Source organism: Octodon degus, unplaced genomic scaffold, assembly GCF_000260255.1.
Source record: "Octodon degus isolate 3935 unplaced genomic scaffold, OctDeg1.0 scaffold00281, whole genome shotgun sequence".
Classification (NCBI taxonomy): Eukaryota; Metazoa; Chordata; class Mammalia; order Rodentia; family Octodontidae; genus Octodon; species Octodon degus.
Genome location: NW_004524857.1, coordinates 821,136 through 846,027, shown reverse-complemented (window position 1 = coordinate 846,027; position 24,892 = coordinate 821,136). Strand labels below are relative to the sequence as shown.

Sequence of the window (24,892 nt, the reverse complement as noted above, 5' to 3'; positions counted from 1 at the left end):
GTTTCAGTCAAAACGCTCTGGTATCTGAGTGGTTTGTTTCAGTTCTGTTTTGTTTACTGTGAATTAAACAGCTTTTTGCATCAGCCAGGAAACTGACTACTGTGCAGAGGGTTGTTTCTTTGGGGAAATGTGTTGTGATTCTCGCACAGCTCTCAAACTGTTAGAGTACAACTCCATTGTAGGTGCTGGTGTTTCATTTTCCCACTGTAGAATTGTGTGACGGTAAAGGGCTAGAAAGATTACTGCCAGTGAGCTTTCAACCTTCCTGTGGTTTATTGTTTGCTTGTTTGGTTGGTTGGTTCGAGGTTTTTTTTATTGTTCTTGTTCTTGTTGTTTTTTCCTGCAAGATGCGCTTTCCCTCATGTACCATGGACAGAAACCAATAAGCCTGCAAATATGGATTCTAGGAGAGTGGGTGAACAGAATTTCACATACGTAATAGTTGTGCAGGAGTTTAGATGAATCTTAGTAATTAAATGAAAAAAGTCTCAAAACCTATAGCGTTGTATTCTTCATATAAAATTTGAAATGCTATAAAACAATGATGTAATCTCCAGAAAGGCAAAAGGAAACGTACATAAAAAGGAAAGATGGAGAATAACAGACATGGCTCAGGGTGGAGCATTTTCAGGTGGGAGCGATGTGGGATTCCATATGAACTGTAAGATGACTTAGCGCTGGGAAGGCGAGCTCATGGTGTTTACTGGTTAAATAAAACAAAATTCTGCACCAAGTCCTCATAAGGAAAATATCATAAAGACGATTGTTTTCTTTTTAGTTTAAGGATTAAATATTTCCCTTACATTTGTTGGGGTCAAATAAGAAGTCACAGATTTGGTTTTCTTAGGAAATGGCTGTAAGTGAATGTCACTCCTTGGCTTTGAAACCAGATTAGTGCCCTGTGTCAGCAGGAACACAGCAGCACCTGCTGGGAGGACAGGGGTGACTTAGCTCAAGAGGCACCCGTGACTGCCCTGCTTCCGTCTGTCATTCTTGGCTGGCCGGCAATACATAAGGCCTCTACAGATCAACTGAGATTAATTAAAGTCCTCTTAATAATGAAGTTCCACCAGGTACATCTGTGTGCCGTCTTGGCCAGTAGCACTGAGGGACTGCAAGTCCAGCTTGGGGACTTCAGCAGGCCCCTGCTCTTGGCACTCACTGTTGATGCTGCATTTCATTGCTGGTGCACAACTCATAAAATAACAGCTACAAAGTTGTAAACAGTAAATTAGCAGCTCATGCAAAGTTACGGCTGCAAGTAAGCATGATTCCGCAGATTTTTCTCTTCACATTGTTTTGGATCTTAAAGTATCCATTTTGAGCATCCCTTATAGATAGTCTTATAAATTTTGAGTTTGCTCTGTAGTAGGTAAATGGCGAATGGCCAAATATGTGACTTGGATCCTTCATTTCCCCTTATTTGGAAAACTGATTTATGCAAATGGAATTAAGCTAAATATCTTGAGGTGAGAAGATTATTCTTTTTTTTAATTAATTAATTTATTTATTTGTGTGTGTGTGTGTGGCCCGCTCAGCCCACCAGGGGGCGGGGCTGGCTGGCATGTGGTGCTGGGGGATTGAACCGCGGTCCCTGTGCTTTGCTAAGCTTGTTCTAAGTAGGCGCTTTAGACCACTGAGCCATCTCACCAGCCCCAAGAAGATTATTCTTGAGTAGGCAAGCAGACCACAGATTAGTCACCAGTGTAAGAAAGGTGGCGGGGGAGATTTGACACGGTCAGTGTCAAAGCAGTGTGAGAATCGAGGCAGAAAGTGGAAAGGATGTGGCCGTGAGTGCCAACGAATGCCCGTAACCACCCAAGGCTGGAAGAGGGGAGGGATGCTTCACTCCTAGAGAGCTCACAAGGGAGCAAGTTCCTGCTGACATCTTGCCTTTGGCTGCCGAAAGCCGTGTTGCGCTTCAGGCTTCAGCTTTATCAGAGAATAAATTTCTCCTTTTTAAACCACCAACTATGTGTCATGACGGCAGGGTTTCACAGTGTTAATGGAGCAATTGCTAAGGCAACTTGATAGCTTTGTCATATTTAATTTTAATGTAATCAAGATTAGTTTTGAAAATACTACATTTTTGATGGCAGAGATCATAGTTCTGCATTTTTTACACCTCCTGATAAGTGGGTACATGAGGATCGGTAAGAAAACCGCTTTTATCCAAAAGTAGAAGTGAAAAGACAGTAGCCAGTTAGGGCATGTTTACGAGGGATGATCAAATGATGTGGTGAACATGAACTTTTTTTTTCCTTTAAATATCAATACAAGGCACAGTGCCATTAATCCCCTCAGAATACTCCTTGTTTCAACTTATCTCGTAGCTCTTTCCCACCTTCTGAAGCAGTTCTGAAATCTTCTTTCTTCAGTGTCGTTAGTTGCACTGTCGCAGCTGCCTCAAGGTCCTGAATCCATTCAAAACATTTACCTGCCCATGTTACTTTTGACTGTGGGAAAGGGCTAGAGGTCACAGGGGCCAGATGCAGTGAACATGGTAGATGAGGACTCACATGCTTTTATAACCCTGCCTTTCCATTGGGTGTCACTTGGCAGCGGCATTAACCATTTTTTGATCACTCCTCTTAAGTCACTTACAAAAGAGAACTTCTGGAGCTGTTTCATTAAGTTCCAATAATGACGAGATAAGTGAGTTCAGTAGGAGGGGGCACACTTCAAGGAGGAGTAATGACAGTGCATCTTAGTAATGAACTTGTTGAAATAGCCACCCTAGAGCTTGGATACATCTCAGGTATGTCACACTCATGTATCACCATTTTAATCCACCTCAGCTTTGCAGCTGACACACAGCACATCAGCGAGCAGGTAGCCTCACTACTTACATCGTGCAGTTTGCAGAAATGACTTGAAGCAGCTCACCTTAAGAGACACGTAGGATTCTCTGTGTCACAGTGAAGGTAGAGGTGGTGTGGTGGTGAGCTCAGACTTACAGCACAGTCCGCAGCATGGGTGGCAGCTGCTGAGCCGAGAGCCCACATCACCACCCTTGAGCTTGTGCCCAAGGCAGGTGCCATTTCAGCAGGCCATTATACACGAGTCCTGGGGATGACTTCCTCTCCACTGCTGCTGCTTTTTAGTTTGATGGGTCCAGTTGGAACAATTCGTGTGAAGCAGCACTTCTCAAGCGTCATTGTCCTGTGAATCTGCTGGGCTTCCTGCTGCTCTGTAGCTCCTGATTCAGCAGCTCCAGAGAGTGCAGGGCTCGACTGGGACCCTGGTGCCTCTGCTCCTAGTTGCTACTTTGGGTAGCAGAGCCCAGCATGTCTGTAGAGAGCAGGGCCCTCTTCCTGATCCTTTTTTCCCCATGGCAAGCACTGCTGTGGAAGTCAGGCTGATTCTTTAGAGGTCACCTGACAGCCCCAGCCACCCACCTCTGCAGCCCTCCACCCTGGAGCTGCTCAGCGGGCGCAAGCACATTTCATTACTGGGGCTCCCTGGCACCCAGCTGGAGACTGACAGTCTGAGGTGCTGTCACAATAACTTCACTCAGTGAAATCCATGAGGGAATCAGGGCTTAGGGAGAGAAGAAATGGAAACAGTAGGAGAGAAGAGAGGGGGATAAAGAAAAATCAGCATTTAGTTGTAAAGAAATCATTCTCAATGAACTGCTTTTACTGTAGGATTTTCCAGTTAGCCCACCCCAAGAGCGTTTTCTGGAGTAATTTTAAAATTGCTTTCTGGTTCCCTGTTACTTCTGTAGCAGGCAGCTGCTCATTCTGTTCATTCATCTACCACGTATGTTATAGGAGGTGTTATTTTGCTAGCACATATCTTTCGTGGCCCTCTGGATCAAGGCCAAAAACTTAAATAAATCCATAGATAATCTAAGGTGAGCAGCCCCAGAGATTGCCTAGTTAGGCTGGGCCAGGCTGTGGTCCCAACTCTGGTGGACACAAGAGTCACCAGTGACGTGTAGGAAATTCCACACATCTCAGCTGCCCGGTTCTTCAGAGTCTTTCGGGTGGGTCCAGCCACTAGTTCTTGAGCCCTATGAGTCATCATTAGTATTCCCTAGGTGATTTCCTGCGTGCGTCCAGTGCCACCAATCCAGCCCGTACCCATCTATCAAGTAGTTGAAACTGTATTAAAGAATTATTCCAAAACAGAGCTCTCCTAAACCTGGGCTTTGTTGACAACACTGTGTACCTAACTAACACTGTGGGTTCCGTTTCCTTCAGTCCAGCGCCTTCAGCTGAGCTATGCATTGAATAGCCAGGCTGCTTTTAAAGCCTGGCAAATTTCACTTTCTCAGTGCAGGTCCTCCCCCTGCTGGCCTTTGCTAGGTAGTGCTCAGTGCTTTATGAAACCTCCGTTAGGTTGCGCTGCAAAACACAATTTAAAATCATACCATTTTAAAAGCAGTCTTTTCAAACCCACAGCCAACTCACAGGCCATTGCCCAAAATAAATAGTCAGAGCATTCTAATTCCTTATCAAGTGGGAGTATTGGTAAGGCTGAGGAATGACAGGAGAGAAACATATCTACAGTTAGCTGGGTACACACCTAGGCTTATATGATATACAGTGGTAGCTCAGCTCGTGAGCACTTTGTTTGCAGCGTGTGTCACGAACACCAGCATTTGTAAAAATTTTCTTTTTGTTTGCAAACTCTGCATCTGCTAACAGACACGACTTTCCCACACAAACACAACCGTGGCTATCTTCTCCAGAATTGCAGAACAAATTAAGTTCATGAACCGAGGCACCGCTGTGCATATTTGTGTACACGAATATTTTGCTTATCTTGCTGCTAAAAATACTGCAGTATTAGCTACATGATTGTTCAGGATCCCTAGAAAATAAATTAGCATCAACATTTCTTTGGACAGAAAATGGGGAAAGCTTTCATGCATACCTTTTTCAGCTTCTTTCATACCTCTTACCAACTCACTTTTCCCTCTCTACTCTGTAAATTGTGGTTGCAACCAAAGAAAAGTAAAAGTAGTTGTGTTGGCATGCCCCATCGTATCACCCAAACTCTGTGTTACAGTATTGCACCAGAATTACCTGAGTGAATATGACCACAGTGTTTGCAGAGGCAAAAGCTGATACTTATTCTATGTGGACACAAGATGTGGTGCAGCCCCGCCCTTAACTTCTCAAAGCTCATAAATGCATTCAGTCATTTTCGCAGCTCAGATCATTAGGATGCCTTTGTGGTACAGTAGTTATCTTACTTCATGGGTCTGTGTGCTCAGCTGACGCAGCGCAGTGTAGACTGAGCTTCAATCAACAATACAGAGCCTCATCTACTTCAAGTGATGTCCACAGCCTTTTGTGCCTCAGCAGGTGTCAACACTTCTAGCCCACCGCATGGGACCTTGGGCCCACCCTGGGGACACTCCAGAGATTGCTGTATTTATTTGTGGCTCACCTGGCACTGCCACAGTGATTCATGTGTGTTCTGACTTGTATAGGATGTGACTCAGTATTCCAGCCTCCTCTTTGGATCCCTGGTGTGGCTTCTTTAGTTCACTTCTGATGTTTTTGCTGTAGCATTCTGCCATGCTTTTCTTAACTTAATATTTTCATTTCAGTCAACTCATTTTAAATAATTTAGTTGGTTCCTATAACTGCAGAGAGTATAAAATCTTTTTTAATCTTTTATTAATTTTAATGAGAAGATAAAATAGCAAAGAGTTTCAAAACAGGTTAGTAGGATAGTTATAATAATTGATACATTGAATATTGTTGTCTTCATAGTGGTTATTCAGAGGACAAAAGTAGACATGCTATCATTGTCTAGGGGCTGGGGGAGATGGCTCAGCAGCATACATGCCTGCTGCTGGCAATCACAAGGTCCTGAGTTCAGTTCCCAGTACCAAAAGAGAATGTACTTGAATATCTTGTCTAAACAATATTAGTACAAACCTTTCTTCTTATTGAACTTAAAGAAAGTAGCTGTATATCTATCCTATCTAGTATATACATATTTTTTTCACTACAAAATAGTCCTTTATTTATATTACCCTTCTTTGTTTTGTTTTGTCAGAGATGGGTGTTCCCTTGCAGTTAGAGAAGCTGTATTTAGAGAAGTCTTTAGTCTAAAGACTGTAGGTACATAAATTCAGCAAAATAACCAAATATAGTCCAGTAGTCCATAATAGTACTGGATTATTGGCAGAACTGGCAATTTTCAGAAGTTGTTGACTTGAGCCTTTTACAGCTCAACATATTAATATAGCATTACTTTTTATACCTCATGGTTATACTTTTCTGCTGGATGGTTAAGACCAAGTTAAAGCAAGACCTATATAACAAAAAATGTAACTTTTGTATCTGGCAAGGTCATTCAAATCCCCTCAGGATTTACCCTGAAACCATGTACAACAGTTTGTAGATATTTTGTCAGTGTCAACCATGTGGATGAGTCACAGCCATTGCTTGGCCAATGTGCTCTCTGTGAAAGCTGAGAGAATGTTTTTTCTCCAGGTGACTCTCCTTAGGCACACTATACATCATCAGTCGCTTTCCTCTGTGGCGCCATAATCTCCTTGATCAGAAAATTTGGGACACCACTGCGTTACAGGATGCCACAGCACAGGTTCTTTTATGTCCTGAGTCCTCACTGACCTTGAAGGGCTAGGGCCAAAATATTGGCTCTCCTTGTAGCCCCTTTATTTCTCTAATTTTTGGTCTGCAATCTTTAGTTGTTAAACATCTAAGCATCTAACTAAACAGTAGTTGTTAAGAGAAATAATGCTATTATTACCCTGTAAAAGAGACAATTAAGCTTAACATCACTATCTGTCTGAATATCAAACACCTTAGACATAAATATGGATATCCAACAACCATGGATATTCTAAAATTTAAATCGCTGTAGATGGCAAGCACAAGGGCCTGAGTTCAATCCCCAGTTCCACCAAAAAAATAAAATAAATAAATAAATAAATAAATCACTATAGAATGTGAAAAAAGCAATTACACATTTTTACACAGAAATTTAGAAATCAAACCATATACAACATTGTAGCAGGACAGTCTTATGACTTTTTTTTTCTTGTCTCTTGTTTTCTTTTATTACATTTTTTTTTTACAAACATTTACTTTAAAGAGAGTATAGCAATAATTCAGATGACATTAGAAACAGTACATACTTAGAAGACCAAGATGGCAGGTGTTTCAAGCATGGTATTAGTATTACACATTTCTATCCTCAGTTTAGTTGCTTACTTCACAGATATCAGCATACAGAGTTAGTCAGGGTGAGAATTCTACCCATTAACTACTATTTTCAAAAACCTGATGGACATTCTTAGGACTATTGCCCTAACCATCTTGTTTATATAAATGTATGTTGTTTTTTTATGAGCAGAATATATTTATTGAGAGAAAGAAAGCTCCTGTCCCGAGAGAGGGACGGGGGTGGGAGAAGCGGGTAGTTCCCCCTGAAAGTTGTCTCTTGCAGGGACTTTTATAGAGGAAAACCATGTGGTGAGGTGGGTCTAAGGTGGTGGAGAAGACATGGGAACTTGCTTAGTTGGTCATGAGGTGGGACGAAACTATGGTCAACCAATGAGATTACAAGCACCATTGCTCAGGTAAAATTGATTAAATCAAATATATGGTTTTGCTCCTGCCATATTTTCTAACTTTTCTTCTTTCTTTCTGAAGAGAGTTTAATCCTTAAGTTCTGGCTATCCATTTAGCCATGTTATACCTTTCAATTTTTATTTCTTCTTTTGAGTTCTTACACTAGTGGGACTACATGATATTTACACATGTGAGTCTGGTTTACTTATGAGTATATCTTCAAGTTGCATCCACTTATATATGAAGGCTTCGAGTTTATTATTCTTCATAGCTAAGTAATACTCCATTTTATGAAAACACCACATATTTTTCATCCATTCCTCAGATGGCAAGCATCTTGGTTGTATACAAGATTTGGCTATCACAAATTGTGCTGCTATAAACATAGCTGCACATATATCACTATGACATGATATTTTCAGTTCTTTTGGGAAAATTCCCAGTAGGGGAATAGCTGGTTTGAGTGGGATTTCCAGTCCTAGTTTTTTAAGGAGTCTCCACACTGATTTCCATAATGGTCGTACCAGTCTACATTCCTACCAGCAGTGGAGAAGGGTTCCCTTTCCCCACAGCCTCTCCAACATTTGTTGTTGGGTGATTTCTTTATGATAGCCATTCTTTCTGGGGTGAGATGGTATCTCAGTGTTATTTTAATTTGCATTTCATGGATGGCTAGTGATGTGGAACATTTTTGCATGTTTTATTTGCTTCTTTAATTTCATCCTCTGAGAAGCGTGTGTTCATCTCGGATGCCCATTTCTGGATTGGGTCTTTAAATTTTGGGACCCTAATGTTTTTTAGTTCTTTATAAATTCTAGAGAGCAGACCTTTGTCTGAATGTTTATAATTAAGATTTTTTTCCAAATTGTTGGGTTGTCTTTTCACTCTGTTGGTAATTTCTTTTGATGAAAAATCTTTATAAAACTTTCACAAATTGTCATGAAAAGAAAGTGAAGTACCACCCAAAATCAGTAAAAATCAGTAAAGCCTGGAGATCGCCGCCGCCCAGGATTCTGAACCTGACGGCTGTTCTCCCCTCAGGGTGATGTGAGTAGCTCTTTGGAAAGTTGTAAAAATGGGCCCCAAGCTGACATTTTTCTTAACGTTCTTGAAAGAACTGAAAGAAAATCAGTAATGAGCAATTGCTTTTTCTTTATGAAAGTGAGCATCATGTAATGTTAGTCTTATGCCCTAAAATAACTTCTAGTGCGGGTTCCAGGTTCCATGCCCTGGGGAAGGCTGTGTTAGCCCTTTGTGCTGCCACTGGAGCTTAAATGCCCCCAGGGGCTCTTATAGAGAGGAGATTTAATAGTTTTGGACTGGAGCCTAAAGCAACATACTTTTTTTTGGTATCAGGAATTGAACTCAGGACCTCACATTTGCTAGGCAGGCGCTGGTGCCACCAAGCTAAATCCCCAGCCTAAGACTGAGATAATTTTTAAAATAATAATTCTCAATAGAGATAGAACATGAGGGCATTTCTGTGATTGAGACTTTTCTTGGTTTTCATCCTAAATAAGCATGCTATTAAAATTTAGTGGTAGGGCCAGCCAGATAGCTCAGCAGACTAAAGTGCTTGCTAAGGCAGGTGCAGGGACTGGGGTTCGATGCCCGGCATCTGAGCCAGCCCTGCCCTCAGGGGCATACTGAGACAGCTGCTGAAGCTGGGTGTGGTAGTGTGCGCCTGTAAGCACAGTGCTTGGGAGGCTGCAGACAGGAGGATCACGAGGAGTCTGATCTGTGTAGTGAGACCCTGTAGACCCTGTACTAAATACATTTAAAAAAAAAAATTTAGTGATGAGTAGCTACACTGCTAGACCTGTAGCACTGTGTGGATCTGTCATGCTGAGGAAGAACTGATGAATGGCCCACCTGAGGCTCCTGTTTGGAAAACACTGTGTAATTTTCCAAGCCTAGAATCACTTACTTCTATGTTTATACATGTAAATACAATAATATGCAGCAAAATAAACTATATATGAATGTTTATATGCAGTTGTACTTAGAATCACAAAACATTTTGCTCAGGTTTAATACATGCTGATTTTTAATACACTAGTAGCAGTGCTACCTGTGTTATTTGAGATTCCAGTACAACACAGTTCACAGTTGACTTTGTTATCTTTTGTAACTGTGATCGCATAAGATAATTTGACAAATGCATACAGCATCTGACTACTTCTGATACCATGTTACACACACATACACACACACGTACACACACACATGAAGTTGTGAAATAAAGGAGTGGGTCAGAAGAGTTTTTATGGGAAATAAGGAGAAGAATACCTCCTGGATTTCCAGGAGCGGCCTAATGAGGAGGCTGCATGTCTGAATTACTTACAGACAAGTAGGGTACAGAAACTGCCTAATGGAGGGGCCGACCAAATAGCTTGATGGATTAAAGTGGCTGCAAGCAGGCACAGGGGCCGGGGGTTCAATCACTGGGCCTGCCATGCTGGCCCTGCCCCTGGGGCACACTGAGAAGGCAGGTGAGACTGTAACTGGGCATGGTGGTGCACCCTTATAATCCCAGCACTTGGGAGGCTGTAAACAGGCGGATCACTACAAGTCCAATCTATACCCTGTTGACCCCTCCCTAAAATCCAAAGAAAGAAAGAAAGAAAGAAAGAAAGAAAGAAAGAAAGAAAGAAAGAAACTGCCTAGTGGTTCTGTGGACCTCTGTGGCTGGTGTCTGTGAAGTAAAAAAAAGCAAACAGAAAGTCATGCTCCCTAGCCCTGTTCTTTCACACAGCCACAGCCATACCTTAAATAATAAAATGTATTGTGCCAAGGGGAGGGCACCTAGCAGGCAAGGATGGGTGACGCTGCTCTTTGTAGTTCTCTGTGAGCCTCTTGCAAGCCAGGAGGAGCACCCACCTGCCCGCCTCTGCCCTGTTGCCACCCACTCACAATGGAGCTGTTGTCACCCAGCTCCTGCTGGGCTCATTCCCCCCCTGCCCCCCCCCCAGGACACTGACGTCTGAAGCCCTTTGCTTATTGTGCACATCTCAGGACAGAGCTTCTGCCTTCTCTGACCCCCGCTTCACTGACCAGTCCCCACACCACCCAAGACAGGCAGAGGCACAGGTCTAGATCTGGCAGAATATCCTGTAGAGAACACCAGAGCGCTGCAGTGTATGGACCGTAGCACAACAAAGACATGAAATGCTAGCTGCCTGAAGTGAGCCACAAAGCTGAAATCCTAGAGCAGAGCCAGCCACATTGCCACTGACTCCCGCACTCCTGGGTCCCTCCGCACATCCGCTTGTCCCCCAGAGCGTCTTCCTCTGTCTCCTTTGCTTGTCACACCTCGGTCATCCCTACAGGCTGCTCTGGCACTGCTGCTTTCTCTATATGCTGCTGCTGCCCACACTGCAGTCCCCACGGCCTCATCCTGCAGCCTCGTGCTCCTGACCCCCATTTCCATGTGGGCTGTCCAGGCAGAGCGGCTCCAGGGCAGATGCTCTGCTTGTACCTGCCATCTCCCGCACCTAACGAACAGCTAGCCAAGTGTGAGCACACAGTGTTTCCCTGTGTTACATGGATGGGAAGACACAGTGTATGAAAAGGTAATGTATATGGCGCAGATTTAAAATAGGAGGCAAGGATGTCTAGTGGGAAATAAGGTGTTTCCACCCGAGTCATCATCCTGTCCCCTTTCCAGAGACTGCTACTATTATTTGCTTCTTTTTTTTTTTAATTTTTTTATTTTTATTTATTTGAGAGAGAGAGAGAGAGAGAGAGAGAGAGAGAGAGAGAGAGAGAGAGGGGTGTGTGTGTGTGGCCAGCTCAGCCCACCAGGGGGCGGGGCTGGCTGGCATGTGGTGCTGGGGGATTGAACCGCGGTCCCTGATGCCTTGCCAAGCTTGTTCTAAGTAGGTGCTTTAGACCACTGAGCCATCTCTCCAGCCCCTTATTTGCTTCTTTTAAAGAGATCCCTGACTGCTCAAGATGTTATTTACATAGAGGGACAAACGTATTTGAGTGAAGCACATAGTGAGCATTTAGGGGGATTTTCCTGCTAAACTTTGCAGTCCTTGGTTCCTGCATTTTCTCCAAGGCACCTTCCTGCTCCTTGCATCTCGCTACTTCCTGAAGGTCACCCATCCTTTCCCCTGCCTTTCCTACCACTGCATCCTTCCCTTCACATTTTCTTCTCACCACCATGCACGCAGGCCTGGACCCCAAAGTTATTTTCTCCTCACTGTCTGTCAGCCACATCCAAGGCACAGTCCCTGTCCTGATTATTTGGGCAGAACTTCTGCACCTGTGCTTGACCATGCTTCTAGATGGAGAGTCCACGGCCCAGACGAGAGGGAAGGGGCCAGCTTTCCTTCTGGCTCTTCTAGGCTCTCGGTGCCCTCCTCCAGGATGGGGCGTTCCCTGGCAAGTTCTCCCGAGCCTCGTCACGGTGCTGCGAGACCTCTCACAGAGGAACCAGCAGTGAGCTTGAACTGCAGGTAGAGCAGCTGGAAAGTGATCACAGTTCTAGAGATGGCCCACGTGTGGGTCTCCCCAGTTTTATTTCCGAGGTGATGAGTTGTTGTGCCATTCTCGTTTTCCTGGAGTTTAGAGCTAAGCCAGTTTATGGGCATCATGGCTACTGTAGCGGCTCATACGGCTTAAAAGCCTCAATGAGAGCGAATGCAGCACTTTGTGCAGCATGGCCTCCACACACCCGCCCCGAGCCAGTTTTATTTGCATCCCTAGCTCGGAATTCTCCCTGACAGACTTCCAGGTCTCCTCGGACCAGGAAGACCCAACAGCAGTCCTGTGTACCTAAGCCACAGCGTCTGGAGGGAAAGCTGCGGGTTCCTCTCGCATCTCCAAGTCGTGCACAACAGCAAAACCTAGAAAGCATGTGAAAAGCAGCGGAACTACTAATAGGCTGGAAAGGCGAAGGGAATATTACAGGCACGAGTAATATTCCCTGAATATTACTGCACGAGTTCTTGGGCCCTGAACTCTACAAGCCCTCAGCATCTTTCTCTGCCCCACGTGAGGCTGATGTGGAGAGCAGGATTTATGCTGTACCTGTCACAACAAGCCCGGATAAGCAAATCTGGAGTCACTAGGTCATTGATCAGCAGGGTCAGGGTTTGTGACAAAAGGATTTATGTCTCCTATTCTTGGAAGAGATGCTAAATGCCGGAATAAGTCACAGAGACACCCTCTGGCAGCTGTGTATGTGCGAACATGGGCAACTGAGATGATTTCATAGTTTGTATTTGACGTTTGCTGTCTACTATTATATGCATGCCGAAGAGTTCCAGATATTCCTGTCTGAGATCTTTTCCCAGGCTTTCCAAATGTTCCTGCCTGAAATTCCTCCCCAGGGTCCGCATTTCCAGCTGCCTTTACACACCTCCCGCCTGATCTGCAAGCATTTCTAACATGTAATAGGTGTAGAACTAAACTCATGACTCTCAATCCTGATTTATCTACTGCATTCTTGGTTTCAGCTAAAAACTTCTTGTCAGAAGTAGATTTGGTTGTTAAACATATAGAAGTGCAGTTTAAAGCATGATTCACTATGCATATGCGTACGTACAGATGGCTCTTTATCACATGGATTTTCTCTGTCACATCTTTTAAAAAATGACTTGTCCATTTGATTTTTTTTTTTTTTTTTTTTTTTGAACCGGGGATTGAACTCAGGCCCTTGCTCTTGCCAGGGAAGCGCTTATTTCACTGAGCCATCTCCCCGGCTCCATCATTCTTGACTACGGAGCCAAACAACACACGTTAGAAAAAGGACTGCTTCTTTAGCAAATGGTCCTAGAAAAACCGGATACCCATGAGTAGATGACTGGAAATGAGATCCCTGGCTCTCACGCTATACAGAAAATCAGTTCAAAAGAGATCAGACACTTAGGCCTTAGGCCTTTGACCTTGCTGAGAGAACAGATGGGGAAAAGCTTGCAGCCGTAGTCACGCATAGGCACCCTCAATTGACTCCGGTGGCACAAGAAATACTAGCAAGAATCAGCAGATGAAGCTACCTCAAATTTAAAATGTACAATAGTGTAAAATGGGAAGAAATTGTTCAAAATGAAAGAACTAGGAAGTGAGAAAGGAAAGAAGGGAAAAGAAAAAAATGATTTTAAAGGATACAATGAAAACAACTTTGTAAATAGGGAGGGGAAAGGAGTTGAGAGGAGTAGATGGAAAAAAAAAAAAAAGAAAAAAAGAAAAACCTAAAAATATCAATTCAGATACAAGTTCCCTTTGATGAATATGATCATCATGTGTATTTTTAATTGTACCAATAAATGTAATCAAATATAAAGGAGAAACAACTAAGAGAGTGAAGAGCTACCTTTACAGTAGGAGAGAAGCACTGTCAGCTACTCTTCTAACATGATTAATATCTAGGATAACAACGGACTCAAACTTAACTAAAAAAATCATATAACCTGATCAATAAATGGGAAAATGGGGGCCAGGGAGATGGCTCAGTAGAATAAGTGCTTCCCTGGCAAGCGCAAGGGCCTGAGTTCAGTCCCTGGTTTCACCAAAATAAATAAATAAATAAATAAATAAGAAAATGAATAGAATTGTATTTCTCAAAAGAAGTACAAATGTCCATCCAATAGATATATGAAAACGCGTTCAGTATCTTTAGCCTTTATTTACAAATCGAAACTATATTGAGATTCCATCTTATCCCAATCAGAATGGCTGTCATCAGGAGTACAAAAATATTAAATGGGGCCAGCAAGACATCTCAGCAAACTAAGTGCCTGCTTAGGCAAGCACAGGGGCTGCAGTTCAATCCCCAGCAGCACATGGCACACTGACCCCACCCCTGGGCACACTGAGCCGGCCACTGAGACCAGGCATGGTGTGTGCACCTGTCATCCCAGTGCTGGGGAGGCTGAAAACAGGAGGGTCATTCCAAGTCTGAGCTGCATAGTGAGAACCTATACTGAATAAACACACACACACACACACACACACACACACACACACACATCCACACATACACTAAACGCTTCCAGGATAAAGGGAAAGAGAAACCCTTCTGCACTGCTGGTTGGTATGTAAATTAGAAGTCTCTATGGAGGTCACACCACTCCTTGGTATATACCCAAAGAAATGAAAGTCAGCATACTACAGAGATGCCTGAGTGCACATATTTATTATAGCCCCATTCACAGTAGCCAAGATAGGAAACCAATCTAGTTTCCTACCAGCAGAGGAATGGATAAAGAAAATGTGATACATATGTACAATAGCATATTATTCAATCATAAAGAAAATATCCCCATTTTTATGAAAATAAATAGAACTATAGAACATCATCTTAAGAGATAAGCCAAACTCAAAAGGATGAATATTGCATGTTCTTCCTAGTATGTGTAATCTAAAAAAGAGGACATAAAGTAGATGAGAAACTATTGCTGGACAAGAGGAAGAGAGTATGGGTGAGGTGGAGAGGAGCACATGAAGCATAATGGGGAGATGGTTATGTTCAGAATATATAATGGGCACTAAAGTCTAGTACTTTCAAACATTCATAGGCACTAATAAAAAAGAGAAGATTAATGCTCTTATATTGTAGCAATATGTTCATTGGAAACTAGTCTGAATGTTTATTATTTTGGTAAAGCAGCACTTAGAACATGCAGCAAAAGGAAATAATGAGGCTACTTGAGTCTATTCCTGTAATAAAACTTCTAGTAACATTATAAAGAGCAAGGCATAGTACACACACTGTAGCTCCATCGGCCTGGAGGCTGAGAAAGGGTGATTATAGGCTCATGCAAAGCCTAGGCAACTTAGCAATTTAGTGAGACCATGGCTCAAAAGTTGAAAAAAATATTTTAAGCTGGGGATGTAGTTCAGTTGCAAAGTACCCCGGGTTCTACCTTCAGTACTAAGAGGGGATTAGATAGACAAACAGACATATTATGACATATCATAACAATATATGACATAATATAATGCATAACATGTATGTGTGCATCTGACCTGTTGGTTGAGGGAACCTGAAATGGAGATAAGATGTAGTGTCTTCGGATTCACTGTATAGCCAGCTCTGCAGCCTACCCCAGCCGTAACCCAGTTACAGTGACGTTGCCTCTCTCAGCCAGACACACCATTCAGTCAGTCAGTCAGTCAGTCAGTCAGTCAGTCAGTCAGTCAGTCAGCACTTACCGAGTCCACGTCTGGTGGCGGGCATGTGGATCCAAACATGGATGAACTGAATGGAGGTACTGAATGTGGCAGTTTCCTCTTGAGGTCTCAGCCAGCAGGAGACAAAAGTCATCTCACAGTGCCAAGGCAGTTGTGAGATCCTGCAAACAGAAGTCTTTGCAAAGCACAGAGAGGTGCCATGGACCCAGTGTCCTGGAAGTCTCTTGGTAAAAGGTCTGGGAGTGGGAGGTTTAGATATATGCAAGAGTTCAGCGGGCCAAAGCAGAGGCAGGGCACTCAGGAAGAGGTGACCACTGGGAGAAGAAAGCCGGCATGAGCAGTCAGATGATGTGGAGAATTCAAAGCACACATTTAGTCATAAGCAGAATAATCTGCCCTCACCTCCACCCCATATTGATTTGGCAAGTGATTACCCAGCTTTCTCCCTCATTACTCAGCAATCTCAGTAGTCAAGCTCTCTTCTCTGCCACACAATTTTTTTCCACTCATTTATTTGCAAAAGTTTACTCTTATAGATCAATTTTCCTCTTTCGTTCTAATTTAGAAGTGTCTTGGTAGTGGAGTTTATGAGTAGTTAATAGGAATGAAAGTCTGGGACACACACCCATGTTCCCTAGTGCAAGGGTGACTCAGCTCTGCCAACCACTCACATAACTCAAACTGCCCTTTCCTTTAGAGGAAGCAAAATTAATTTTTAATTTTTCTTCTCCTTTGCCACCTTTCTGTTTGCTTTACTTTTCTGTGCTCATGCTCCAGGACAAGGAATCTCAGTAGTCAAGTCTGTAAGTGAAGAAAGTCTTACGAATTTTCTGCTGCTTGGTAATTTTTATGGAAAAGCCATACTATTTAATAATCACTTTGAAACAGAGCACTGGAAATGGACAAGGAGGAGGCCAGGGAGGCATTTGCCAACACAGTGTTGTAGAACCAGGGAGGGTCCAGATGACAACCACACTTTACTTAGAAGCATAAGAGCAAGCGTTAGGTTCTGGCTGAGCTTTTCACTGTTGCCGGCAGTGTCAGAAGGTCTGTGTTCCATTCATAACTTTAGTTGCAATTCCCTCTTTCTGTTTGGGAAAATTTAGTACTGATGTGCCTCATCATCCTTCATGCAGAATTCATGGTGAGGGGAGAAAAGGAACATCCCTGGAGAGGTTGAGCCTGTCGCTTGCAAATTTGATGGTCTCCATCCCTGGAAAGAATGGTTGGAATTACTGAAAAGAAGGGACGATGGCTTTTGCAGCCCACTGTTGTTGTAATAGGATGTTACAGTCTGTTTTCCCATCTTAACAACTCTCCCAGCCCTCTTGCCTGTCTCCTTCCCTTCCCCACTCAGCCTGTCAGTCACTTGATCTGGTTGGCATATCTATCTATGGATGCTACTACTGATTAGTACTTACAAAATTAACCCAGTATGACTTCAAGAAGAATTGTGCTATGTCATGTGCTTTTTTAGTGTTTTAGGGAGAAACAAATGCATGTATTTGACCTCAATTCATGGCCCACGGGCTGGAGAGATAGCTCAGTGGAATAAGCGCTTGCCTGGTAAGCACAAGGGCCCGAGTTCAATCCCCAGTTCCTCAAAAAAAAAAAAAAAAGAAAAAAAAAATCCATGGCCCACAACAGGCCAGCAAAATGCTCACTGTGTAGGTGTCCCTGGACACAACAGCCCTCTCTGCCCAGTAGATCCATGCACTGAGCTGTGCATTACCTTATTGCCTAGCAACGTCCATCACTACTCAGAAATGAGGTTCATGCCTCATTCCTCCCCTAGTGTCTTCCCTTCTTCCTACTCCTTTGCTCTTCTCCAGCTTTTATCTCTGGTCCTGTCTCACCTGCTGGGATCACCCTTCTAGTCCATCATAATTTAAATATCATACCTGGCACTGACCACCTTGCCTCCTTGGCACAAGCGGTGGTGCGCATTCTTCCCCGTGGCAGTTGCGCCTGACCAGAGCATCTTCCGCAGGTGCTCTGAGTGCCTGCTGATGCTTGCCCAAGGCGTGCTTTGTGGTCTTCACAGAGATGACAGAGTGTTGTTATCCCTTCCAGCTTACGAAGGGGAACTTAAGTTCCATGTGGCTCTTTCTTGCTCCTGTTAGTATAACTAGAAGACTGGGGAGCTAGGATTTGAATTCAAAGCCTATTTCTAGGATCTGTGCTCTTTAACCTTTATATGTCACTGTTTCCAGTCAGTGATTTACCTGTGATTTGCCAGAGCATGTAAGAGTCACATAGCCTGGCCAGAAAATTCCAGACAAGTATGCCCAGTTTCTGAGGAGCTGTCATTTCCCTTGAATTCCTTTCACTCGATCAAATGTTCACATGATAGACACATGGAGAAAGATGGAAATAAGGATAAAAAAGGGAGAAAGTGCTGGAAGAACAGCATTTTGGCAGGAGAAAACTAAACCACATCATTAAATATTTTAAGTGGAATGAAAGAATTGGAGCCCTAAAAGCTGTCCTGTCCTGACAGGACACGGGTTGTGCTGCTCAGGCAGAGGATGTGGGAGAGGGCAAGACTTCTTGGAACTGGTAAACGTTGAGACAGGAGAGACTGGAGGGAAGGGCCAGAGCTCGGGACAGAATCACGAGAGACGCAGGCACCCATCATTCAGTTCCCCGAAGATGACCCCTTGTCACATCAGCCTGCTCCTGAGCTCTGTGCTTGATAAAGTTCAGCTTGTCACATTCGGTTGCGTCTGTTAGAACACGGAGATTCATCTTGGGTGGCTCCTTAGCCGGGTTTGTTTTTACTCAAATAAAATCCCTGGCACACGATAATGGAAAAAAAAAAATCCAGAGTTTCATAATACACAGTGTACTGTTTCTACACTTGAGAATTTTGAGTGTTCTGGAAATACTAAGTCTGTTTCCCCAATTTTCTGCTCTCCACTAGGTTCTCGGAACACCAAATGAGGACACGTGGCCCGGGGTACATTCTTTACCACATTTTAAGCCAGGTATGTGTCACGCATTCCGAGTCCCAGCTGCTTGCTGTTCGCAGAGTCGAACGTACAGCCATGCACGGCCGAGTAGCAGGCCGCCGTCTTCTGTTCTGCGCACTGTCTACAGAGCGTATTTTATGTATTTATGGAGTTGTCTTTTTGTTTTCACAATTCATTTGTGCATAAAGTTGATGGTGCCTTTCAGAAAGATCTTCACCATGGACTTAGTTGAACTTGACTGAGCTTGCAGTAGCCACGCATTTTATTGTAGTGTCGATGTCTGTAAAAACAAATTAAATTGAAACACCACAATCCATCTGTGTCAGGTTTTTAAAAAATATTACATTGTAAAAAGGAAACATATTTTGCTTTTGCTTACAAAACCAGAAATATGTGCTTTACACTTAAACATATAAAATGTTGTGAATGACCTGTTGAAGAGCAATCAATAGGTTTTAGTGCAAAATATCTGAGAGGAAAAGGGAATTTGACAAATAAATTGTCATTGTTTTCTTCACCAGTAGGTGGCAGTCGTGAAACTTCTGTTTTACAGTATAGGAAAATCTGAAACATGGACTGGTTACTTTTGTAGAAGGGCTGAAAAAAATTGGAATAGAAAATTCAACAAACTCAGTAGAATGAAGTGTTTTTAGATGATTCTCTTGTGTTATTTTTTTTCAAGTTACAGAACATGGTTTATAGAATGCAAACCCATCACAAAATTACTGAAAGGGATTTTATGGAAGATCTAATAGTCCATTATCCTAGGAGGGAAGAGCACTATGAATAATTTTTGTTAGAACAGCCAAGTAGATTGTTTTCCTCCTTTTGAGAATCATCAGAAATAAATAATCAATTCCAAAGCATGACTGAGTCGAGAAACTATTTTTATTCTTAATATTTTTGTTCTGAAAGTATATAGTGTGCTGAGAATTCTTTTATCTTCTTCAGCAGCCCCAAAGATTCTTTGTGCTTTTACTGAAAATTCTAAATGACTTCTGTGTTCCTAAAGATGACAGAAACGTAACAACTTAAGAGGACTCTTTTTCAAGCACACAAGAATCGTCCTCCATCTACTCTTGGCCTAGTGCTGTCTAAGTGAAGAACACAACTCTTTATAAATGTTCCAATTGTGGGCTTTAAAAGAAGGTTCACATCCCGTGTTAGGAGCTAAAATTTTAAGTCCTAGGAGAACTTGAAAAGATTTTTATGTGAATAAAGTTAGATGCTGAAAGGAACAATTATAATAATTTGTAATTTAGCCCGCCGAGATGTGGACAGGAGAATTCGTCTGTTCTTATGTAAATAGATCTTATCTTCTTCAACAATGGCCACAAGTTCTAGAAAGTACTAGGATACAGTGTAAAGCAAGCTAACAGATTCTGAACTTCCTGAGACCAAAGACTGCAGATAGTACATATTTTGTTCAAAAATAGTTGCTACTCTAACTTGTATTGAATGTGTACAACAGATTTCATATGACTCCTCTGGTAGACAAGGGGGTTAAAAAAGGAAAAAAAATATATGTGTGTGTGTGTGTGTGTGTGTGTGTGTGTCAGGCCCACACTAACCCATGCTAAGCACATAAGACATAGTTGGTAGTGGAGGCCCAGAGAACTCCAAATTCCTATGGGGCAACAGTGGTGCTGGTGAACATGGAAGAGACAGTGCTTGGGACTGGAGTAAGCATGGGAAGTACGTCCCAACTGGCTTGAGAGGAGGTAGGGGCGCCAAGATTATATACTGAGGCAGTGAAGCAAATCTCTGGGGCCCTTCCTACAGCCCTCAGCTGGGCCATTGCAGATCCAGGTCTCTGACTTGGAGACCCTCTCCTGCAAGGGAAGAAAATGAACATTCCCAGAGGAGGAAAATGGTAGTGCTAGGCTGTCTTGTTCCACCTCACCATCTTATTCTGTCAACTAGATGATAGCATGGATGGATACTTCAACATGCTTATGGAAGTCATGGGAGATATTTCCCTAATATAAGAAAAGAGTTTAAAATACAAGTAACTGATGGTTAGGGACTATCAATAAATTATGATTAAAAAAAGAAGCTCAGGAAAAGTTCTGTGACATATGCTCTTGGTATTTTTATTGGGATGGCATTGGATCTCTGTTACAGTTTTGGAAGTATGTCCATTTTGAAAATGTTGATTCTGCCTATGCAGGAGCAAGGGACATCTGATTTTCTGGTGTGCTCTTCAACCTCTTTCAGAGTACTGTATTTTTCTTTGTAGAAATCGTTCACTTGCACTTCCTCGGTTAGGTTAATACTTAGGTATTGCATTTTTCTTGAAGCTAATGTGAATGGTATTATTTTCATGATTTCTTTCTCAGCTTTTGTGTTGTTGATGTACACAGGTGCTAATGATTTTTGTGTATTGATCTTGTATCTTGCTACATTGCTGAAATTTGTCATAATTATAAGATGGAATTCTTTGGATCTTCTATATAGACTTATTTGAAAATAATGATAATTTGAGTTCTTCCTTTCCTATATGTATCTCTTTTATTTCTTTCTCTTGCCTAGTTGATCTGGCTAATGTTTCAACTACTATTTTGAATAGAAGAGGTGCTAATGACTATCCTTGCCTTGTTTCTGATTTTAGGGGGAATGCTTTTAGTTTTCTCCCATTTGGCATGATGCTGGATATTTGTCATATATAGCTTTTATCACATTACAGTATGTTCCTTCTCTACCTGTTTTCTTCAGGGTTTTTATCACACAGAGGTGTTGGATTTTATTAAAAACCTTTTCTGCATTTATTGATATGACTATATGGTGTTTTACCCTGTGTCTGTTGTGTGATATATTTATTGACTTATGTATGTTGAACCATTCTTCTATCTGTGGTATAAAATATACTTGATCATGTTGTATGATCTTTTTGGTAGTGTGCTGCATTCTATTGCTAATCTCTTGTTGAGTACTTTTCCATCTTTGTTTATGATGAAGATTGGCCTGTAGTTTTCTTTTTTCCTTGGCTCTTTATCCAGTTTTGGATCAGGGTGATACTGTCTTCCGTAAATGAGTTTGGGAGCTGTTGTGGTCAGGGTTTGCAAGTGAATAGATTTAATAGAGGACACATAATTAAGAGTCAAATGCAGAAGAGTACAAGAGATATTCCCATGTACTGAAGACCCAGAGAATCCAGCTGAGAACCTGGATCTCACAGCAATGTTCTTCACAAGTCCAGCCGAAGACCTAGAGCCCACGACAGTATCCTCCACAAGTCAGACTGGAGGCCTAGAGCCCATGACAATGTATCATGCAAGTCTGTACCAAGGATCTGTCCTGGGAAGGCCCAAAGGCCAGTGGTGGAAGCTAGAAAGTTTGTGCCAGTGGGGTGAAGCATCAATGCCAGCGGGCTGAGAGATCTTCCTTGAGCCAGGAAGTGATGCTCAAGGTAAGGACCAAAGCTCTCCAAGGAGACCTGCAGCCATCCTCAGTGGCGGTGAGGACACGAGGATGAGAGCAATATGAGAACAGACAAATTTATGTCAGGAAAACTATCACAATGAACTTCTCCAGGAGAGTCAACAGCACCATCATCTTCCCGGTCTCCTTTTATGCTACTGACAACCATCCTCAGGTGGGTCCTGCACACCTATGCCAGGCTGATTCAGCTCAGCTGTGGATTACAATTGGTTAGTTATTCCACCTCTCCGTGTCTTCCAGTCTCTTTGAAAACCTTGAGGAATATTGGTGATATAACATCCGTAGCACTAATTCCATCACGTCCTGGGCTTTTATCAGTTGGTAGATTCTTTATCACTGTGTCAATTTCATGGCTTGTTATTTGGTTGCTAAACATATTTATGTCTTCTTAGGTTAGTTTTGGTGATTTGTACGTATCTAACAATCTGTCCATATCCTCACAATTTGCTAATTTGTCTAAATATAATTTTTAAAACTAGTTATTGTCTTCTGGATTTCCAGTGTCTATTATGAGTTCTCCTTTTTCATTTCTAATTGCAAGGATGTCAATCTTTTCTTGCTTTCTTTTGATAATTCTGGCCAGGGGCTTATCTACTTTATTCTTGGGTCAGTTTGTTAGGTTTTTGTGTTTTATTTTGTTTTGTTTGACTGTTTTTTAGTCTCAATTTCATTGATTTCTGCCTTCATTTTTTTTCCCGCTTACTTTCAGTTTAGGCTGACTTCTTGCCCAAGTTTCTTAAAATGTCTCAGAAGATTGAGTTTTCCTTAGTGTCTTAGAGGTTTTGGTGAGTTGTACCATCACTGTCATTAACTTCCAGAATTTTTTTTTCCTCTTTGATTTCTTATGTGACCCGTACATTGCTTAGGAGTGTATCTTTACATTGTTTAGAATCTGTCACGTTTTCTAAAATTTCTCCTGTCATTGATTTCAATTTTAATTGCACAGTAGCCTGATAGTATGCATGGGGTAATCTGTGTTTTATATTTACTTTGTGAACTAGTATGTGATCTATTCTGGCAAAAATACCAGCTACTGCTGAAAAGAATGCATACTTTGTTGTAGAGGGTGGATATATATCACTAAGTGTGTGTGTTTAAGGGTGTGTTTAGTTGTCAATCTCTTTGCAAAATGGGGCATTAAAATCTCCTACTATAATTATGTTAGTGTTTCTTTGATCTTTTCATTTCAGCAGTTTTTGTTTTATGAAGACAAGTACTCCTGTATTTGGTGCAGATATTATTGATGTCTCTTCTAATCAGTTTTAGCTTGAAATTTATAATTTTTTTAGGTATTTAGTACAGGTTCTCACTGTACAGGTAGGTCTCATAGTGATCCTCCTGTTTTCAGCCTCTCAAGCACTGGGATTGCAGGGGCACACCACCATGCGCAGTCTCAGTCTCATCTCAGTGTGCCCCAGGGGTGGGGCGAGCAGGGCACACTGGGGATTGAACCTTTGTCCCTGCACCTGCCTAAGCAGGTGCTTTAGTCTGCTGAGCTATCTGGCCAGCCCTTAGCTTGAAATTTAGCACGTCTCATATTATAATTGCTATCCCCCCCCCATGTTTTTGGGGTCCTGGTGCATGAACTGTTGTTGTCTAGCCTTTGATTTTTAGTCGTTAATACTTTGTTGAATGAATTAGTTTCTTGAATGCAACAGATTGTTGTATTTTTTTGATCCAGTCTGACAGTCTGTCTTTTAATTGGAGATTGAGGCCATTAATCATAAGGTATATTACTGAGATGTGTTGGTCGTTTATTTTCCTTGTCTCTACCTGTTGGTTATCCTTTGTTTTTCTTTTTCTGTTTTGTTGTTGTTGTTGCTGCTGTTGCTGTTTGTCCCTTGATCTCACTGATTTCCTCTGTTTTTAGCTGTGTTTGATTTGTTGTTTCTGTCAAGAATATTCTTGAGTATTTGCTCTAGCACTAGTACCTTATTTCTCTATCTATTTTGAAGGATAGTTTTGCTGAGTAAATTAATCTGGATTAGGAGTTATTTGCTGTTAGGGCTTGAGATACTTCACTCCAAACTCTTCCACCCTTTCAAGTTTGTATTGAGAAGTCTTCCTTGCCACCGATTAATTTACCTTTATATATGATGTATTGTTTTTCTCTGGTTACCTTTTAAATTCTAGGGGGTTTTGTTGGATGTCTGGTAATGCAATAAGGAAGTGCCTTCCTGAGCTTCTTTCTTCCTCATAAATGATTGATGTTCTCTATCTACTAGTTACTTGTTTTTCGAACTCTTATATTAGGGAAATTTCTCCTATAATTTCTGTAAGCATATTAAAGTGTCCATCCATGCTATCATCTAGCTTTTCCCTTACTCTCATAAGCCTTAGTTTGGTCTTATTGTCATCTAGTAGCTGCTGGGTGGTCTCCTTTTCTTTCTGTCTTCTTTTAGCTCTTTATCATAATTTACTATTTTTAATCCTCAAATCAGGCATGTTTCTTCTCTTCACATTGGTCATTTCTGCAATGTGTAAATTCTATTCAAGTTTTTACTTTACGTATTTCTGTGTGACATATTTTCAAGGATTCTACCTCTTTCTTGAATCTGTCATTCAAATTTTGAACTATTTTGGTTAGCACAACCAGTTTTTTACCTATTGCCCTGAAATGCACTGTGGACATTTTGAGTGAAATTGCTGTGAACTTTTGTTCATCTTTGAAATTATCTATTTTCTTCATCCCATTTTTTGATGATTCCATAGATTTCTGCTACCTGATAATCATCTCATTCTTCTTTTGTGACCTCTCTCTCTCTCTCTCTTTCT

At 42.0% G+C, this 24,892-nt stretch overlaps 1 protein-coding gene across 1 annotated transcript in view; it reads left to right on the top strand.

The window, feature by feature from the left end:
- Cdk14 (cyclin dependent kinase 14) overlaps window positions 1–24,892 on the top strand; it is a 546,799-nt gene that overhangs the window by 461,247 nt on the left and 60,660 nt on the right. The window contains exon 11 of the mRNA XM_023707130.1: window positions 18,628–18,691. Coding sequence (XP_023562898.1) covers window positions 18,628–18,691 — 64 coding nt within the window. The remainder of the gene's footprint in view (window positions 1–18,627; window positions 18,692–24,892) is intronic.